We start from the raw sequence: 21,046 nt of genomic DNA on the forward strand, positions 1-21,046 counted from the left end.
CACATCTGATAAAATATTTTTTCGTTTTTACCCGAGAGCGTCATCGTGTAAACAGGGCCTTAGTTTCAATTGAGAAAAACCTAAAAGGGGCCTTCCACCGATTTTCTGTAGGAACTCAATTTACTCATCGTGGGGAGTTCTACTCAGCCTGTCAAAGCATAATTTAGGGCTACAAGAAAAAATTATTTTCATTAATTTCAGTCGATTATTTTCTGGATGAATGGATTAGTAGTTTGGTCTCTAAAATGTCAGAAAATAGTGAAAATGTGGATCAGTGTTTCCAAAAAAGCCCAAGATGCTGTCCTCAAATGTCTTGTTCTGTCCACAACTCAAAGATATTCAGTTTACTGTCACAGAGGAGAGAAGAAACTAGAACATATTTAACAAGTTGACATCAGAGAATTGTGATTTTATTTCTTTAAAAAATGACTCAAACCGAATAATCAAGTAACACAATAGTTTAATTAAGTAATTTAATAGTTGACAACTAATCGATTAAGCCATTCACCTCAGCTCTAACCATAATGTTTTGATGATGATGTCATTGGGGTTATCGTGGAGAGTCCACATTTCCAATAGAAAGCCTGCAGGAGAAACTAGTGCTCTGCATGGAGCTAAAACTAAGAGCCACCCGCTACATGTTTTGGGACATTGTCTTTTCCATCATACACTTGACAGGAAATAGAGAATAACATGCAAACGCCCAAAGGTGGACTCGAACCAGAGATGTTGCAGTTAATAGTCAACATTCTAAACTCAGAAAAATGGGAAATTTAGGATCCAGTGTTTTTGGAGGCTTGACCCCAATTTAGGAAATATAACTTAGGATAATCTCTCTCTGTGCTTCAGCATTTTTAACCTTCTTTTTTAAAATCCCCCCGACTTTATGGAATTGCAATAGTAAATTGCTGCAGTATCCCTTTAATTCTACAGCATACAGTGTTTTTTTAGAAATTAAATTGTGGCAAGTCCTCTATACTGTTTCAACATGAAAAATGCTGCTGTGCACAAAGCCAGCTCCATACACAAATGGTTTTCCCAGCATGACGTGGAGGATATTGTCCTGCAACCCCATCCCAGACCCGTGAGATGAACTGGAACGCCGACTGTGAGCCAGACCTCATTGAACAACATCAGTTTTGGACCTCACTAATGTGCCTGAATGGGAGCTAATCCCTGAAGAGTGGTGGCTGTCATCGCAGCAGACTTATCAACATGGTTTTGGAATGAGATCATATTTGGGTGTAGGTTTGATGTAGGTCTAGGATATTTCTTGAATATCCATCCATCCATCCGTCCATCCATCCATCCACCCATCCATCTATTTCTTGATTATATTAAAAATTTTCCAATGACATTATAGGTGTAGATTTCAGGGGGGTGGGGGGGGGGAGGGATATTTACACTGAGATGAATAATTAAATGAAGTCTTTTACTATCTAGTTGTGTGAAACCCAACACACAGACATGGTTTATTCATGCAGTGTGTGAACGCAGAACAGAGCAACACAGGCAGACAGCGCGTCCATAGGAAAAACATTTTATTGAAAAACATTTTCAGTTTGTAACAGACTGGTGGAATGTGTGTCATTTAATCCTCACTTTGAACTTGTTTTAAATTTCTGAACATTAAAACATTTTATTCCCAGCCTGGCCGTCTCATACTGCAAGGAAAGGGGAGAACAAGGGGCTACAGCCACCCGGTGACCATGACATGACGAAAAAGAAAACCAGGGCCAAACGAACAAAACAATGCAAATATAATACTGTGTTACTTACAAACTGGACTCAAGTTAAATCATAAACAGGAAGAAAAAAAAAGAAGAAGAGAAAAAAAATAAAAATAATAACTAATTCAATAAATATTTATGGTACACACTTATGGCACAAATATGCAGCAGTCGGTTTGGCAACTTTTCTCTCATTTTTTTTTTTTTCTAAAACCAAATTACCATGGAAACAGTGCAAAAGGGGTGGGGAGGACACGGGCTTTCCATCGAGCGCTAGCTAAAATACATAGCAAAAAATTCAAATTTTATACAAAACATCTTACTTTAAGAGTTTATAAAAAAATGTTTTTATTGGGTTCTGGTCAATATTTACATAAGCTATTTACCAAAAAAGTAGTATGCTCTGTTTTAACTGAAGTGTATTTCATTTTTTCTGTACTGTTTTTTCTTTTTTTCCATTTACTTTCCTAAAAAGGTGAATAAGGCTATTGTAACAACCCAGGATCCATATACAATACAAACATTAATGTATTTACAGTTCCTTACCTACAGAAGTACGGTGCAAAATTACTGAGTCAAGTGACCAAAGGGCTGACCATACGAGCAAGGCATTTTACAGAAGCCTGAGGCGCTTCTCCTAGCCTTTTGTGCTAAGACTCTCACAGCATCGCTATGTTGGGAGAGCGTTAGTCGAGTGGCGGCTAAGAAAAGGACGTCAGATTCAAAGAAACTAATAAGATTGTCATATTCTGCCGCAGACAGAGAGCAACTAAACAGCCATTTCTTTGTCGTATGTGTGTGTGTGTGTCTTTTTCATCTTTTCTTAAATACCTGTTCAGGTGTGATATACAGTATATGTATGCTTTTTAATGGTTTCATTTTTCACAGTTGACCTTTGTACTACGGCACATGGTTAAAACAGAAAAAAAGGTTCAAATAATACTACAAATAATGCGGGAGAAATAAAAAACTAACAGCAGGCTTGTGTGACGTACTTTGCTAGTTTTGTGTCGTTTGTTTGTTGTTACATCTTTCGGTGGTTAAGAACACTTTCCATAGGTGGGGGGTTGTTTTGTTTTTTTTCTTCTTCTCAGAATTGATTTAAAAAAATAAATAAGAATTGCATATTTGCAGATTTTTGCGGCCTCTCAGAGGCACAACCTCAGATCATACAAGGCTTGGCTTTTTCGGTGAAATTTGATGTTCTTTTATGAAACGAATGACAATGTCGATGATAGGCTGATACACGCTCTGGGAACAACTTAAGTCACGATTATGATCTTAAGCCAAAGATATCAATGAATGTGAAGTCACTGTAATATAGACTTGCTCAACACGCCACACACACACACACACACACACACAGACGCGTACACACATGCACAGAGAACATGAAAGGTGTGAATGAGGAGAATGGGGGATGATAATTATCCTTTGGGAGATGCTACACTGAGTGAGTGTGGGAGACACAGCTACTCTGCCCTTGTGTACACCAATGTGAGCTATTTTGGGTCAGATAACTCTCCTCCCCTCGGGCACAGGGGCCCAGGGCTCGGGGGGCAGGGGCTGGGGCTGGGGGGGCCGGGGGCCAGGCTGCCCCTCCCCTGGTCCTCTTACCCAGGACTGAGCCCTGTGTCTGTGGACGACAGCTCGTGAAAATACGTGACTCAGTGGGTTGAGACCTATCAAATAATCAAAGACCTAGATTGCATAATGTGCACTTATACCATAATATATTAACATTACTTCTTCTTCTTCTTCTTCTCCATACCGCCTGACAACACCTGTGCTCTATGTGTCTATCATAAATAAATTCTTTTTATTTGTATTTTTTTTTATTTTTCCTCTGCGTAATGTCCTTTTTTAAATGTACATCTATTTTGTAAAAAAAAAGTAAGTAAAAAAAAAATAAAAGAGAAAGAAGTAAATCAAAAACTCACAATATGGAAATGCTAATGGAGATTGAGAAACAGTGACAATGTAAGAAGATGTCCCTGTGCTTCTTTTTTTTTTCAAACAAGAATAGGAGAGCACCGGTCAACGCTGATTTTTGGGCCCCTTAGGGCACCCTTAATCATCACTGGACCCCCAGGGGTAAACATAACAGTACCTAGAGCTGTTTCAGCCAGCTATGCTAACCTCAACTAGATCTCGGGCCTCTTCTTCACCTGATGCGGAAAAAAAAACGGCAGTAAGGCCAGTTGGATTTCTTATTGGCCCTTACACTTTCCCCGTGTAAAAAGCCGGGATCCAGCTGCTCGCCCATCTCTAGCTATCACCGCGTCTCTCTCTGTGACTGCTGCCAAGAGTGGAGGGACCAAAAAGGAGTTCAAAGTGCTGCTCTATGTATATGAAAGTCCTCCACTCTTCCCAGGAGCCACCTGGGCAGACCTCACACGAGTATTCCCTAGTAAGAGGGGGGCACGAAATACAAAAAAACAAACAAATCCTCACTCTTTTTTTTTTTCACGCTCTCGCCACTCCTGGCCACTGTTGGGTCGCTTGTGTTTGAACGTCACGTACGATATGACATGTCACTAAAGGAAGGGGGAAAAAACAACATCTATCTGCATTTGAACTAAACTGGGATATGAAAACCAGATACGAGCAAAAAAACATCAGTAAATGTTGACAGTACAAAAAAAAAATAATCTGTTTTTCTTCCTTAAAACCTTCAAGTAACATCTGAAAGAAGTGATTTGCTGAAAAACATATCTGGGAAATGAGGAGAGATGGTGCGATCCACACTATAACCCAAACAGTTCACATTGACTGGTGAGACAGTATGTGTGTGTGTGTGTGTGTGTGTGTGTATGTGGGGGGGGGTGTTTGTATGTGATGGTGAGCATGTGGGTGGCAGGGTGAATGCGTGATCTCCGTGAGTCAGTCAGGAAAGTCCCGGAGGAGGATCGCTGTGAGAATCTCTCCCCCCCCTTTTCCCTCGTCCGACTGGTTAATCCACAGAGCATCTCTCTGGCTAGTGTGCATCGAGGGAGGGCAGCCATTTTGGGAGTTCATGGTTCAGCCCATATTTTCCTTTATATCTCCTCCTCACTCGTTTTCGTTTGCTGTCCCTTTCCCTCTCTTTTTCCAAGCGAGTAGTCTCTTTTAAAAGGTGAGGCCAAAGATTCTTTCCCCTCCTCTCGTGCCAGTAAACCTTCACGTCCATACATCCGTCCGTCCGTCTGTCCCAATCCGAGGAAAAGGAAAATCCCTGCTGTGCATCTGTCTACGTTTCTCTTCTACACAACACTCAGTCCCCCCCCCCCCCCCACCCCACAATGCTGGCTGCGGTGCACAAAACAAAACAAGGGAGCAGCGCTGGGGAAAGAAGAGCTGGTCCTCTCTATTTCCCAAGAGCCCCAGAGAGCAGCAGCAGCACGAGAGGCAGCGCTAGCATTTCACCCGTCCCGTCTGCACCGACTGGGACCAAACCACAGCAACAAGGTATCAGCAAAACTTTGATAAAGAAAAAAAGCAGTGACAAAACATCAGAGACGAGGAGGAGGAGGAGGAGGAGGAGGAGGAGGAGTCGACACACAGAGACGGAGAGAAGAGAGCGAGAGTGATTGCGGGCGTGCTGGCGGCGCCAGCCGAAACTAAAAACCCTCTCTGCCCGGGATTGTTCCAGTTCAGTCTCTTGCTTTTTCAAAGTTCCAGCTCAGACCTTGTAATAGATGTTGGCCGGGCTCTGCGGGGGCATCTCCTGAACTATGTAGACCGGGTGGCCGTAGTCGCCGCTGACCTTCTCGTAGTGCGGGCAGAAGACGCTGTCAGCAGTCCTGAGCGGGATGATGATGTCGCTGGGCTCCGAGCCGTTATTGTTCCCGCCGCCGCCGCTCCGTTTGGGCGTGGCGAGGGTGCTGAGGGAGAGCGTGGCGGCGTGCTGCGGCGAGTGCTTGCGGTGCCGCCGCCGGTACTTGAGCAACAGCAGGACCAGCATGATGATGATGATGATGAAGATGACGCTGCCCGAAGCGATGCCGACGAAGATAGCCACCTCGGAGCCGATGGCGCTGGAGGACTTTCCGCCGGTGTCAGTGTCGCCGCTTTCTCTGGGCGCCACACCTGGGGGACAGAGGGAGGCAGCGTGAGCGAAATGACTACATGAGCCATGTGTTTGCATCTCAGAGTCAAACTCTCATTACATTGTGGGAACCTTAGACCATCGAACAAAGAGAGAAAACTCGAGGGCGCAAATCCAGTTTGTGTCCCCCCACACCACTTTCAAATTAATTTGATATTAATTTCATTTATAAGTCTCAGTGACCGGCCCTTATTTTAAACAATAAAGATAGTAAGACGTCCATTTCTTATGAGTAGTTTAGTACTATTTTTTCTGGAGGGATTTATCATTATGATCAACTTAATTATTTCCTGGATTTTGTATCTCCACAGTCCCTAAACGTATGTAGAAATGCAGGAAATGGGATTTAAATAGAAAACATTTTGGCGGAGGACCCCAGACCCCCTGTTTTGTGTCCCCAACACTTCTCAAACTAAGGTTACGACATTAAATCTGTTTTAAAGGTCCCATACCATGCTCATTTTCAGGTTCATACTTTTATTTTGGGTATCTACTAGAACATTTTTACATGCTTTCATGTTTAAAAAAAACCACATTATCGTTTTCATAACGCCTGCATGTTACTGCCTGTTTCTTTAAGCCCCACGCACGAAAAACAAAAAGCCCAGCCCTGAGTCGCTTCCGTCGTCGAATCCGTCGTTTTGGTCTCAGTCGACTAGGCTTATTTAAGCGATCCTCATTGTTTTGTGCTTTTGACTGCGTAATTATTCATTTCCAAGAAATTGTTAAGCAGACAAGAAGTTTCCAAGAAACTTCTGAGCACATCTCTGGTAAACTTGTGTATGATTCTTTGCGGAGAAACTCAGTTGAACAGATCTGTCGATTAAAAGTAATCGATCGGTCGACAAAATCATTTGAGTGGTTGTCTGACATTTTGACACCAGGAGGGTGTAGGGAGATGCTGTACGAGGATCCAAAACACTTCAGTTGAAGCTTACAGAACCCTTCACAGGAAAAATAGGAAGTTGTGTTTTCGACATTCCTCTCCTGCCTTTCCAAATTCATTCTTCACAATCTTTTCATCGAGTCACAGTGAAGGTGAAGGAAAGGGGCCAGCAGAACAGTGGCTGAGAGTGAAGCCCGCCTATAGAGGGCTCTTTGTATGAAGGTCACATTCGATCGGTGGCTATTCAAATTCAGCCGGTGGAGACGGCAACCTTGAAACTAGGACGAGCACAGCCTGATAGGAGATACAATAGCTGGGCTAGATACAGGCAAATGGCACTTAGATAAATTGCATTTTGAAAAGACGTAAAAAAAAAAAGTAACCTAATTTTGTGACTAACTACCCCGGAGGGAAGACAATAAGAAAGAAATATTTGATGTCTTCATGAGACATCAATTATGGAAGCCAAGCTGGGCCCTGACTCGCAGCGATGGACATTCTGGTTCCCATCCAACACCTCCAGGGCGGTGTGTTCTGTTCTCCCCGGGACAGAGCGTGTTCCCTGAGCAGGCAGGATTACTGTGTCTCCCTGTCTGCCGCTGTTCTCCTGAGGGCCTCAAAGTGCTTTTGCTGTGGTGAGGGGTGGGGGGAGGGGGATTGGGTGGATCCAGGATGGCAGGCAGCCCAAAGCAAGGACCCTTCCGTTGTTTTACAAGGGGATTATGCTGCCTCAGACGCTCTGCCCGTAGCACTCGGACGCCCGTATGCTCCCGATAGCTGACGGGACGGAGGGCTGGGACATAAAACACAAGCGAGAGAGAGAGACGGGAAGATGGAGAGAGCAAGATGCTGATGTCTGCAGAGAACAGTGCCAGCATGGCAGAATGGCAGATCTGTATGCTCAAGGTCAGGATGGATTTGGGAGTGAAAACAGAGAGAGTCAGGTGAGGCCACGCCCTTAATGAGAGAGGACACGGGGGTGGAGGTGGGGGGGGGGTTGTTTTTGTTCTTGGGCCATTCCTGTTTCTTTTTTTCTGAGCACAGCTGGCTGCGGAAATTGTCGGTCTGAATTTCTTCTCGGGAGATTCTTAACTGCAATATAATAGTAGAGATAAGAGCGGCCTGCACGTAGCCGCGCGTCCGTCTGAGTTGTGATTCGGTGCAGAAACAAGTGCGTGTCTGTACTAAGAACAGGTCGTTAGAAAGATGGCAGACAGCGATCAGATCATTTTCTTGAAAATGTCGCTTAAGCGCCGGGTTTAAGGCTGGACCGGGGCCAGCGCGGAGATACCTTATAAGTCCTTGGGAGGCCGCAGATGCCTATCAGCTTTATGGGCAACATTCAATTACCGGCTGATGAATCGCTGACCTTTCTTTCCTTTCACTTTCACACGCACACCTCAGTGACTCTCGCAAAACACGCACACACACACACACACACACACACACACACACTTGCTTAGCTTACTTACTTATCTGCTCTTAGCTGCACTGAACAATCGCTTGCCCAAATGCCAAATTGGTTCCATAAATCCTCCACTCAATTACCAATTTCCCGGGATTTAAGCTGCGAGTAGGGGGGTCTCACCTGGTTTCTCCAGCACATCGTTAGGGTTGTAGGTCTCCTTGCCATCTGAATGCTTGGGAGGGTAGGGTACTCTGGTGGGGTTGTCTTTGGGTGAAATAGGATCAGAGGGATCTGAAAAAGTGCAAATAAGATGCATACGGATTAATGGGGAATTCTTTTTCACTGTAGTGCGTGTCTACGTTGATTATGGCCATGGTAAGGGATAGGTTCAGATTAGTTTCATGTTTTCATGTCATTCATCAGCTGGGTATCTCCGACCCTGCTGTCCTGTGTAGGTGAACTGCTGGTGTTTAGTCTCAGCAGCAAACCAGGGAAACACAAAGATGGCATTTTGTACGGAAAGTTCGTACAAAACTCTGAACCTGTAAATGCCTCAACAGTGCACCTAGCAGCCACATTTTCTTAAACTAGATCCATATCCAAGCTAACCATTTTTGTACGTATGGTTATTTAGGGCCCATATATCACTGTAATCAACCACAAAGAGTTGTTTTTGGTTCTGTACTGGGTCCATTTGGTTCCAAATGCTGCTAGACTGTGTCAGTGGTTCTGATGCTGAACAGTCACGCTAGATGCTGGAGTAATTCACTGAGCATCTGCTGTTACAATCACTAGTCTCAGCTTGAACTCTACGCGCCGTCAAGCTCAACCGAACCGAAACCAAACTTAATAGTACATTTCAATTAATAAAGCCACTGATTTGTGAGCAACTCTCAACACCGGAGCTGATTTTCACTTACTATTTACTATTAGGCAACAGAAACCATTCCCATGCCTGTGCAGCACCTGTTCCGTTCTTCCTCCAAATGTAGACGCTACAATTCATTCCCTGACCTTCAGCGTTTCTCAGTAGCACTGGAGCCGGTGTTGACGAAACGGCTAAACCCCAGGTAAATGACTACTCTGGGTGGCAGCCAGGCAACTAACGTACAAATAATTATTGCTAGAATTAAGAAAGCGTCTGATTTGTCCGGTGTGTGATTCAGACGCAGCGTGCACACGGGGACTCATGAGAATGACGTGTTTGTGGGCCTCCAAACTAGATTTAATGTGCAGAAAGGCTTCTAGTTGAAAGAGCATATAACAGCAGATGCTTCCAGTGCATGTGTCCATGCAAGCATACACAACAGTGTGTGACTGTGTTTGTGGGTGTGTGTGTGTGTCTGTTTCAGCGTGTTAGGCTTCCGCTAGATTACATCTCCTGCCCCCTCGCAGCCCCAGGTGTCATGGAGACGATGGAGCTGCATGCTGCACAGCCTCCTATGACCTTATTAGGGCATTTTCAGAGTCTCACACTATTTTGCACAATGTACTAGCTCGGCATTGTGGCTGCCTGCTCATGCCCCGCAGGCCCTCACGGCTGTAATTCAATAATACAATACTCACTTTGTCCCACTTTCATGATTATCTTCATGGACTTGGTCTTGCACACTCCCCCCTCCTGGTTGTCGATGCCCTCCATGGTGCTGTTGGATGTAGCTACAGCAGGCAGAGAGAGACAGAGAGAGAGAGAGAGAGAAAGGGACAAGGTTAGAATGAGCTGTCACTGCGAGCATCTGGCACAAAAAAAGATGCGTTGGGGAAAGCGTGTTGCCATATACGCCTTAAGCCTCTCATCTCGGAATAAAAACAGCCAGTTCCCAAAGACAACATGGGCCCTGAGAGCCTTCTGCTGAGGAAGGCTATGAGTCATATCCCCTTTAATAAAATCACAATTCACCTGTTCATCACCTCAGACGCTCTGCTCCGCTGGAATGTTTCACATCCCCAAAGTCAATTAGCTTGAGTAATTGTGACTGTAAGATCTCTAACTGTGCTGATGGGCCTCGTGAAGAAGGCAGTTAAGGGAGGTGAGGAGAGGGGGGAGAGACCGAGAGAGGGAAGGCGACCATGACTGCCACGACAGCGGCCACGTTGGCGAGCCGCGGGGGAAATTCTGCGGTTTATCGTGCATTAGCGCTAACGACGCTCCAGAGAGAGGTAGCCGGTTATTAAAGAACACACTTTGGGATTTTTTTTTTTTTTTAAAGCCCTCAAATGCTCAGATGTAAAAGCCAAACTTGCTGCCAGGCTTAAAGAGATGGAGAGACCTGCTGACAAGATGGGAAAAAAAATATTCAGCGGGTAAACAGAGAGGGTGGGGGGGGGGGTAGTGAGAATGTGTTAAAAAAAGAAATAGGGCACTTTTCCAGGAGAGGCAGTGAAATTAAGGGAATAGAGGGACGTGATGAATACCTCAATGGCCCTTAGATGAAAAGAGCTTAAAGGAGCTAAAAAAAACTAAACATTTACACACAGGAGAAAACAGAAGAGCAGCGCTAAACACAGTGTTTAAGGGACAGCAGCAGATGTTGGGAGAGGAATCTGGAGGGGGCGGAGCGAGACATGTCCCACATGTGACAGGAGGAACAAAACGGGCCCTGTAAGCAGATGCTGTACGGGCCCTTTTTAAAAATGGAAACCGCACTTCTGATCAAATAAAGCTCTACTTGTTGTCGCTCTTGTACAGATGTGGCCCACACAACGACAAAATGCCGCCACACTCCGCCTCTCTGCCGGTCTGCCCCCGGAGGCCGCTGGGCAGAACCGCAGCTAGCTGATCCTGAGTGGGAAAGGGAACAGGCAATAAGGGAGGGGGGTAGGGCTTGTGGTCTATCAGGTCACTAACACAGAGGCTAACGAGCTGCCAGGGCTTAGCAGCTTGGCTTCCCGCCAGCGCGCAGTGACCCGCATTCACTATACGACTGCCCCCCCCCGCCACCCTGACCCCCATCCCCTCCCCTCTGCTTCCTCTCAAGCCTCTCCTCTCTTTCCCCTCCCATCAACAGCACCCCATCCTCCCCAGTTTCCTCCTCACCTTGCAGCCTCTACCTTCTTCCCATGAAACCCCTTTACCCCTGAACACACTTCCCCCCCCCCCCCCCCCCGTCGCCATCTCAACATGTTCCAATTCCTGCAGCACTCAAAGCTTCTCCATCAACTGCGAGGGGATTGGAAGGCGGGTGCCGAGACCCTGATTGAAATAGCTTTGTAGAGATGAAGCTCTGCATAGTCTGATGCTTTTCTCTTCCTCCTCTTCCCAGTTGTCGCTTTCGTTTTTTTTTTTTTTTTTTTTTTTCTTCTTCCTTTTCCACCCTCCCAGCTACCAATCATTTTGATCCGAATCCCCTTGCTTCAATAAGATGGTGATGGGAGCGGACACAAAGAGCATGTTAACAAGGACTCCCTCCCTCCTTCCCACCCTCCATCTCGCCTCCTCTCTCCCCCTGTCTCCTTCTCTAGCTGACCTATGGCTTTCCAGTGGAGCCCGAAAAGCACATTACACACAAAGCTTCTTAAAGGCTTGTGCTCCTGTGCCTGTGTGTGTGTGTGTGTGTGTGTGTGTGTGTGTGTGTGTGTGTGTGTGTGTGTGTGTGTCCGTGCGTGCGTGCGTGTGTTCATTCCATAAACCTGTTAGCACAACACACGTGAATTTTACAATCATGCAGGATTTCATTAACCACCTTAACGCTGTTTACTCGGCAGAGTGATCGGCACGATGAAGGCGCATTAGTGCGGTTGTGTTTGCGGCGTGGGGAGCGTGGGATGCCGCGGTGCGTGCACGCTCATTGGCGCTGGTGCCTGAGAGGTCAGAGTTCACAGGGTGTGAAGGGCGGTCAACTGCACAGAAGGTTTATTTAGGTCCGCCACTTGTATCACCTCCTTTCCCTTTGCCCTATTAAACCATTTAACACATCAACATCCATCTACACTGACGCTAAAAAAAACTGAAACATCCTTTTTGTAATGCCTTCAAAAACCTTTTTGCCTTTTTTTGGGGCTGCAACATTTCCTTGACATTTAAAAGAAGAAGAAAAAATCTCTTCAATCCGGAGTCATTTTAAACTTGAGATTGTTCTTCCCCTTTAAATGCGGAGTAAAACACACACTCACTATGCCAAGGCTGCAGTCCCAGCAAGCCTGACTTGGATTTAAACAGAATGGGATTGTTGAATGGTCTACGGCTGGCTGAATGACTTGGCCCTCCTCAACCCAGCCAGACAGGGCCAGGCCGACAGACTAGCTGGCTACAGTTAACCAGCTAATCCATAATGCTGGGGGGAACACATTGGAGGAAGGGGGGGTGGGAGAGATAGACGTGGTTCATACAAGAGCTTCACAAATGGATTAAGTCCCCAACTAGCTGGCATTACAGCACCCAGATAGGACTCAGGGAGGGGGAGACAGGTGAGGGAGTACAAGAAGGAAAAGGGAGAAAAAACAGTGAGAAAGATAAATCCAATACTTCGGCTTGTGTGGAAAAAGGAAAAGCGACATCTGATTTTTCCTTCACTATTCACTCCATCTTGACTGTGAACTACAGACTGCTTTCGAACAGGCAATGTGGTTAAGATGTTTTTTTTTGGGCTGAAGAAGACTAGTCCCATACACATACACACATACATACATACATTCACACGCACACACCTTCAACCACACACAAATGCAAAAACAGGCTCTGCAACAGGGGAAAAAGGCCATCAGGAAAAATCCCTCACAGGCTGTGACAAAGTACCACTTGAGACCAAAGTGACAGCTTGAGTGGGTTAGTAAAAAGTGTTCCAGCGTGCGCACACAGACACACACACACACACACACACACACACACACACACACACACATGTCACATGTAGTTTCAAACAAATAGCAGAAGTGTGTGACTGACTGCCTGCGTGTGTTAGAGCCACCTGTAAAACTAGCGCCAGCATACCACCAACCACAATCCCACCCCCATGTCGTAAACACACCGCAAGTCTCCCCACCCCCGCCCGTCCTCACCCTCCCTAAGTTAATTTACCCTCCTTAACTTAATTTCCATCCCGTTTATCCAATCAAGAGAGTGGAAAATCACCCGGCGTTTAACGAGACAGTCAATTGTGAGCTGCCTTCTCCTGATGTGACTAGCAAATAGCGAGACACACTCCACTTCTACAGATAACTGTGCTGGCATTTAGACAGGGGTGTAAAACCCAGGTTTTATCATGATACAATATTATATTGATTCTTTGGACAACAATACAACATCTGCTCACATCGCAAAGTCCGCCATGATGCGATTTCGATTCGTAACAATTCAGGGGCATGTGATCGATATGAGATAACCGACTCAGAAAAAATTTAAAACTACAATATTTTCCCTTTGCATCAATGATATTGGATGGTTGATCATTGAATCGATATATCGATCCAGATCAATATATCTCTACACGCCTACATCTAGAGCTGGTTTCAGAGTAGCATATGGCAGTTTAGCTAACGTCGCGTTCAAACAGTGGTGTTAGCAGTTAGTCTTCGTGTCACTTTGATCAGCTGGAAGCAAATGTTTAATGTGTTGATATTTCTAATGTCCTTTTTATGGCATTTTAAAGATTTGAGCATGTTTACAAATACTCTGAGTTAACAATAGGGAGCTATCTGTAGCCTTGTAAAGCCTGAGAAAGTACACTCTGAAAGCCGCGTCGCTAACGTTGTCGAATTCTGCGGGTATAATTAACACACAATGCACCGCTGAGAAAAGACAATGCCTGTCCACTCATTATGGAACAGAGCAAAGGCATGGCAACAGGAGACTGGAGCGGGATCTCCGAAAGACAGCTATAGGAAGGGAGAGCGAGAGTATTGCACACGGCGAGGGAATGAACGAACGGATGGACAGAGTGACGACGTGTCCCAGAAAAGGGGGGACGAAAGGAAGACAAAGGCAGCTATGATCTAAACGCCGAGCGTAATTGCCATCCGTGGGGGTTTGCCGTGGAGCGCGAAGCCATCATCACAGCGCTGGGGTTACGGGCTGGTTAATACCCATCACCAGCGTGTGCCCTAATCACCCGTGACAGGGGGGTGACCCGCAGAAAACAGGGCCAGGCCCAAGCTGGGTCGCCCCAAATACCCAAAGCTGTCTAATAACCACCACTACTGCGCTCTCTCTCTCTCAAAACACAAACATTCTAAATCCATCATTTAAATGGACTTAAGTTGAAGTTATTAACGCGTGGTTATCACAGCAGCGATAAGTGGTTGTGGGTGCAAAAAAAGCAGAGTTGGCCTGAGAGTTCCTAGCCACACAGACACATCGTAGCATTTGACTTGAATAAACCTGTCTCCCGTGATGATAACGTGATCATAATGCCATCCCCCCAATCTGGACGTATCGGGGTGAATAAAGAACTGATGGTTTCAATCAGACAAAAACCTGAAAGCGCATTTTGAATTCATAACACAATTTAGTGAGAGGAATGTCTCCCCGTCAGAGCTCGCCTGGGATTCAGACGGCAATCAGAGTAGCAAGGAGGTGACGGGACTATTTTCTGTTGTGACTGAGGCGAAAGGTGATTAGAGTCTTGATGAAATTTCCCTGTGCATGTCTGCTCTGACTGTAATTTCAGCCGTGTCCTTCTTCTGCCCTCTTTAGCTCATCTTCTCTCTCGCTCTGTCTCCTGCAATGCCCTTATTCCCTTTGGCTCTATTTTCTGCTCTCTCTCTCTCTCTCTCTCTCTCCAGTCCCTCCTCTCACTCTTGTTTGCTCTCCTTCGCTTTTGTTACTCTTTCTGCCCCCTTTCTCTCTTGACTCATCTCTCCCTCTCCCTCTCTCTCTCTCTCTCTCTCTCTCTCTTTAGCTCATGTAATCATCCAGCCCACTACATTCTCGGCTGCAGGCCATGCTGCCGCAAACAATCACATCAAATACATCTGCTCTCAACTGGAGCCGCATTGTGCGCTGCCACTTTAAAAAAAAGAAAGAAAAAAAGCACACAGAAGTACGTACGCATGTGCATGCACAGAAATGCACAAACGCGCCCACGTGTAGGCGCAGCGAGAGAAATCTGCAGACATACAGCAGCCCCTTCTACGCACGCAAGCAAACACAGGACACGGCGTTTTGCAAATCCACAACCACACACAAATACGAGCTCGATGGTGTTTTAAGCCCCCCAACGTCTCCTTCCAGGCAGCGCTGCGACCGTTGACTTCAAGGCACCTAACCCTAACCCTAACCATTGCCTAATCCTAGTGCGTTAGGGGGGGCTTAAAACACCGACAAACCACATACGAGCAGACTAGTAACACAGACTCACACACCTATCCGTTTTTTGTTGTGTTATTGGCCACCTGTCAGTCTTCGCTGCAGTGACAGTACAGGATAAGAGAGTCAAATGCTGAGGCCTGATGTCACAGCTGCTTCAATGGGTGGTTTTGAAGTTGGGGGGGGTGGTGTTGGAGCAAACTCTCATCTAATCTAGGTCTAGCCTTGGCACAATACTCAACACAAGGGCGCGCTAATCCAATTGGTTGAGACTCCGATCCGTAGCATTGATGTGGGGGCCTTGGCAATTGTGAGAAGAAATGGAGGATTAAACGCCGGTTAATTAATTACGTATCGAGTGCTCACTCCAAAAGACTAATGAAATCCTCGCGGTGAACTTTTCTGAGGCGGCGTCACACTCTGATGGAGCTTGGACAGCAGTGCTGGAGGGAAAGCAGGGGTCCGACACACACAAACACACACACACAGGCACAAGTTTGAGATGCTTTCATGTAGGGGGGCGAGCCCTGAGTGCATATGTATCTATTCATTCCCATAGCTTGTTCAGCCGACACATAGGCACACGCAGTTAACGCCCACAGGCAAAGATTCACACGTTGGCTCACTCCAGCACGGCGAGGTAAAAAGTGCGTCTGATTCCACCTACGTACACCTCGGCGCATTTCTCTCACTCCGTCTGCTTTTGTGTGTGTGTTTGTTTGTTTGTGCCGTACTCCTGGTGTTTACCCATGCAAAGCTGGAGCTTCTTCAAGCGGCCGATTCAACAAAAAAAGGAACAGCACTAAGTCCACGACGTAGCGCCACAATGCGACTGCAGTGGGCTGTTAAAGCTGCAGAACTGGGGCCAGAGCTAGCAAAGAAGAGGCAATTAACAGCAAAGACGTGACACACTCCAATGGAGAAGCAGCTCCCCTCTCTCCCTTCTTAAGGCTGCGCATTAGCATTTTGGATAGCTGTGATGGGCGGGGGGGGGGGGGGGGGATGGAGGAGCAGGGATGTCGGGGGAAAGGGAATTTGCAAGAACTGCAAAATTGGATTTTCCAGCCCGTCTTTTCAAAGTTCCGAATTGAACTTCCCACCGTTATTTCCGTTCCTACTTGACAGGCTGATGAAGAGGAGGGGGTTTAACACGAGGAGGTGGGAAATTGAATATTCTCGTCTGTTCAGGCTGGAATAGAGAGCCACAGAGAGATATGGGTATAATAGATATTTAGATAGAGTCAAGAGAACTGCTGTTGTTGTTGTCACAGGGCGTATGTACTGCTACAGCTGTGTGTGCACAATGAAGCTGCTTTGACCTGCAGCTCCAGCCTCCTGAGGGTGTGTGTGTTGGCGTGTGTGTGTGGGCGTGTGTGTTTGTGGTGGGTTTTTGTTGTGTGTGTGTGTGTGTGTGTGTGTGTGAAAGTGCAGGCAATCACAGGAATGCTGCATGTTTGTACTCACGCGCGTGTATCTGCCTGACCACACGCACGCCTACATGTACCTCGCGATGCTCTACGCTGCTGCTGATGTTTCTGCATTAACCTGAACTTGACCCCGTCTTCATCTTCTGATTCTGATCCACCGCAATGCGATCACATTCAGCAGCGGGCGCGCAGGCAGAGCGCCGGGAGAACCGGGGTAAGTAAACACCGGCATCGGCTCATCAATTATTAACGGCAGCGTTCGGGTGGAGGGAGACGAGGGGAGGATGATCATGTCTGCGCCTCTTCAGTCAAAAGCCTTTGTAGTACACACACACACACACACACACACACAACACATCTAACGGTTTGTTTGGCTTCTGTGGGTGTGGATGCTAATGCACCTGCATTCTTGCACAGGTGTACTTATGTGTGCATCCACCCCGGTCAGATAGCCCTATACAGTATCTCACAAAAGTGAGTACACCTCTCACATTTTAGTAAATATTTCATTATATCTTTTAATGGGACAACACTGAAGAAATGACACCATGGCATGGTTTTATGTCAGTTAGCCTAATAGCTAATTTGATTTGCATTGAGAGATGATTTTATGGAAAGTACCCCATGCCAATCTCTAGGTATGGTGAAGGGTATGTGATGATTTTAATTCCAAAGGCCAAGGGAACTTTATCAGGATGCATAGTATCCTGGATCCATGTAATAACTGGCCTTTAAAAATAACAATCTGCCTGCCTCTATGGGAGATTAACATAAGGGTGGACTGACTTTCGTTGCCAGTGGTTTAGACATTAATGGCTGTATGTTGAGTTATTTTGAGGGGACAGCACATTTACACTGTTATACAAGCTGTACACTTAATACTTTACATTGTAGCAAAGTGTCATTTCTTCAGTGTTGTCCCATTAAAAGATATAATGAAATATAAAATGTGAGGGGTGTACTCACTTTTGTGAGACACTGTATGTGCTTTAATTTACACTAAAATGTAGTGTGCATTTGCCTACTGCCATTGTGAAGCGTTTAACTCACTATATATTAGCCCTGACATATTTGTCTGAACACGTGTCTCACCTGAAGGACCACAAAAGTACCTGTTAGACTCTGACGCTGCAAGACGTGCCCCGCCATGCAAACATCCTGTGGCTATGACACATTAGTGACAGAGCAGCCACTGTGGCCTATTTGCTTTAAAACTGACTTATTAGGTAGAACTGAATGAGCATACTGCTTGACAGATCTCTCTGCGGGACTTCTGGGTACTGTGGAGCTCAGAGGAACATTTCAATTCACAGGAGTCGCCCACTACAGCCACTTTAAAGTGGGGTTTATATACACTACAGTACAATTAGCTGTTACCTTGCACGTATGTTTTTTTGCAAAACCCGACTTCCTGTACCACTACAGACTGCTTTGTTAAGAAGCAGTCTTTCCTGCTCGTCTTTCCTCCTCTCTCCTTTCTTCCCCTTCCTTGTGCTCAGTCAGAAATATGGCCTTCCCCTACTGTGACAGCTCACAGATGGCTGTGGCAGAGCATCACAGATGGCCCTATCTCCACTCCCCACCCCAACACCCCCTATCAGCGCCACACAGATGGTTCAGTCCACCTCCCATGTTTCAAACCAGGGGGCCGTCGCTAAACCGCATCACAACTTCCTCCCAGGACGGAGTTAGTACATCACAGGCAATCAGCGAAGCCGAGTGGCCACACCTGCACTGTGAGCCTGGGGGGTGGGGGGGTTTGACGCTGTCAAAATTGAAAATGAACTTTTTTTTGCCAATAGGAATACTTGGAATTTATGGTGGTGGTAAATATTCATGAAAAAGGACAAGTTTGTGAACGGGCAACACAGATTTCGATAATGAACAACTAAACACGTTACACACTGGACCTTTAAGCATGCTGACGTTTTTCCTTTAACTTTAAAAAGGTCTGGCTTCAAGACAAGAAGCAAATCCCATAGGGGGAATCTTTGGAAACACTACATAGTGCTTTGAATGGACTTTTAGTTTAAAATGGAACTGAAATGTTTACCTATGTGCTCAAAGCTGTAGGATCTCTAGGGGGCAATCATCCTCAGGATCGCCTCAAACTTGGATGTTCAAGGAATTCTATGCCATGTCTGCTCTGATAAAGCGAAGACAAATTTCCCCTCAACCTCTACCTCAGCCTCATCTACTTCACTTATTTCCTACGTGGCTCAGACTGTCCATCAACGGCATCAACTGTGCCGCTCTAGGGGGAGAGAGCAGCACTGAATGCAATATGGACTACAAACAAAATAGTAAAATGTGTTTTTTAAAAAAAGTTTACTGAAAAACACAGCAGCTTAAAAACCTCGCGAGATGTCCAAAAAAAGCTTGCTTCATCTGAGATAGGACACAAAACAAGAGGTTTCCAAGACTCTTTCAAGATGCATCGTCTAAAACCCAGTCCCTGCATCGCACTGAAATATCACGTGTTAGGTGATTGTGTCTTATATTAAGTGCTATTCGATATTTCCTAGAAATCAGACGAATATACTTTTTTTGCTAACCCAACTTCGAGTGATGATACCCCAAGCTGATTCCCTTCACCACACGACAAACTCGGCCCATAAATCCAAGAACCAACAGCTGGTTCCTAAACCTCGCCCAAACGGTTTGAGGCTGTTTAGTCCTAGCGTATGATCCCTCCAGGGAGAGCCGTGTACTTACAGATGATGTAGTAGTCTCTCCCCCTGAAGAACTCCAGGCCCCACAGATTGGGGCTGAACTCCTGGAACTTGAGGGTGAACTTGACGTCCTGGTCGGGCTTGACGCAGTTGAGCAGCGGCGTGTCGGCCTTGGTGATGGTGCAGCTCTCCAGCTGCTCCCTAGGCACCATGTACACCTTGTAATACTCCACGCCGTCGCTCCCGCCGCCATCCACGCGTGGGCACACAATGTCCAACTTATCCCCGATCTGGGGGTACAGTACCACGCCTTGGCCCGGCACGAATCTGAAAAGGAGACACGGGGGGGAGAGAGAAAGAGGATATTAGTTAGATGCAGAAAAACTGATGATACGTCATTCATTATGCATTGCGGATTGGAGTGTTTGCCATTGAGCCTCTCCATATCTTTCAAAAAAAAAGAGAAGTCGGCTTAATTATTGATGTGGTAATTACTGATCGGGTCCATTAATTTTAGATGATGAGGGATAATGACGGAATGTGTGTGTGTGTGTGTGTGTGTGTGTGTGCGGTTGCGTGCGGTGCAAAGTGACCCCATATCTGAAATGTCTCTGTGTGTGTGTGTGTGTGAGTGCGTGTGCGTGTATGTGCGCGGTGTGCAAAGTGACCCCCCGTATCTGAAGATAAAATCACAGCTTTTCTTCGGCATCGTGGCAGGCGATGGAAAGAGAGAATAATTAACCAGATAAATGAGGAGACGGCGACGCGCTCCCGGATGCCGGGGAAATGGCAGAGCGGCGTTGGCATACAAAACAGAAAATTAAAATTTAAAAAATTTAAATAAAAAACACACTAAAAGCCCAGCTTGGTGATGCAAAATCACAACAAGAGGGAACAGCAGCAGCAACACGCACGCAGTTAGACGCAGAGCCTGGAGCGGGATGTCTGGGAGTGGAGTTGAATTTCCCTAAATTCTTCCCAAAAGTAAAATAATGGCAACATTTAGTCTCCGAGTACTGAGAGCCCCTGCAGCATTCCTGTGATTGCATGCACACACACACACACACACACACACACACACACACACACACACACACACACACACACACACACACACACACACACACACACACACACACACACACACACACACACACACACACACACATTCACAGTTGGAGCCTGAGTTGGAGGTGAAACCTTGTATTTATCTGCTAAACCAATTTGCCCCGCGTTTGAATACAATTTGAAATGTTAACCATGGACGCCCTGGAGGCCTTTTATAGCATACTGTGAATACTGGTGCAAGTCAATAGACAGGAATGCATTGTAATTACTGGCTACATAATCAGATGGTAATATCTAGTGGGAGCATTTAGGTGTAACATGTTGATCATATATTACGTACTTCTGGTTCTGTGCATTCTGTGTGTGGGTGAGCAAAAACAAATGGCCCCTGTGAACTAAAGCTGAAACAATGAAGTCGATTGAGCTGTTAGTCGACTGACAGAAAACCAGTTGGAAACTAATTTGATAATTGTGTCATTATTGAAGTCCTTTTCCAAGCACAAATATGGAACATGACCTTGTTTC

The 21,046-nt window shown here is 46.0% G+C and overlaps 1 protein-coding gene across 1 annotated transcript in view; it reads right to left on the reverse strand.

The window, feature by feature from the left end:
* Positions 1-1,524: 1,524 nt before the first annotated feature.
* efnb2a (ephrin-B2a) overlaps positions 1,525-21,046 on the reverse strand; it is a 31,768-nt gene continuing 12,246 nt past the window's right edge. Inside the window, exons 2-5 of the mRNA XM_039818161.1 lie at positions 19,497-19,780; positions 9,678-9,770; positions 8,292-8,402; positions 1,525-5,798 (exon numbers count right to left, since the gene is read on the reverse strand). Coding sequence (XP_039674095.1) covers positions 5,392-5,798; positions 8,292-8,402; positions 9,678-9,770; positions 19,497-19,780 — 895 coding nt within the window. The 3' untranslated portion in view covers positions 1,525-5,391. The remainder of the gene's footprint in view (positions 5,799-8,291; positions 8,403-9,677; positions 9,771-19,496; positions 19,781-21,046) is intronic.

This window comes from Perca fluviatilis, chromosome 12, assembly GCF_010015445.1.
Source record: "Perca fluviatilis chromosome 12, GENO_Pfluv_1.0, whole genome shotgun sequence".
NCBI classification, from domain to species: Eukaryota; Metazoa; Chordata; class Actinopteri; order Perciformes; family Percidae; genus Perca; species Perca fluviatilis.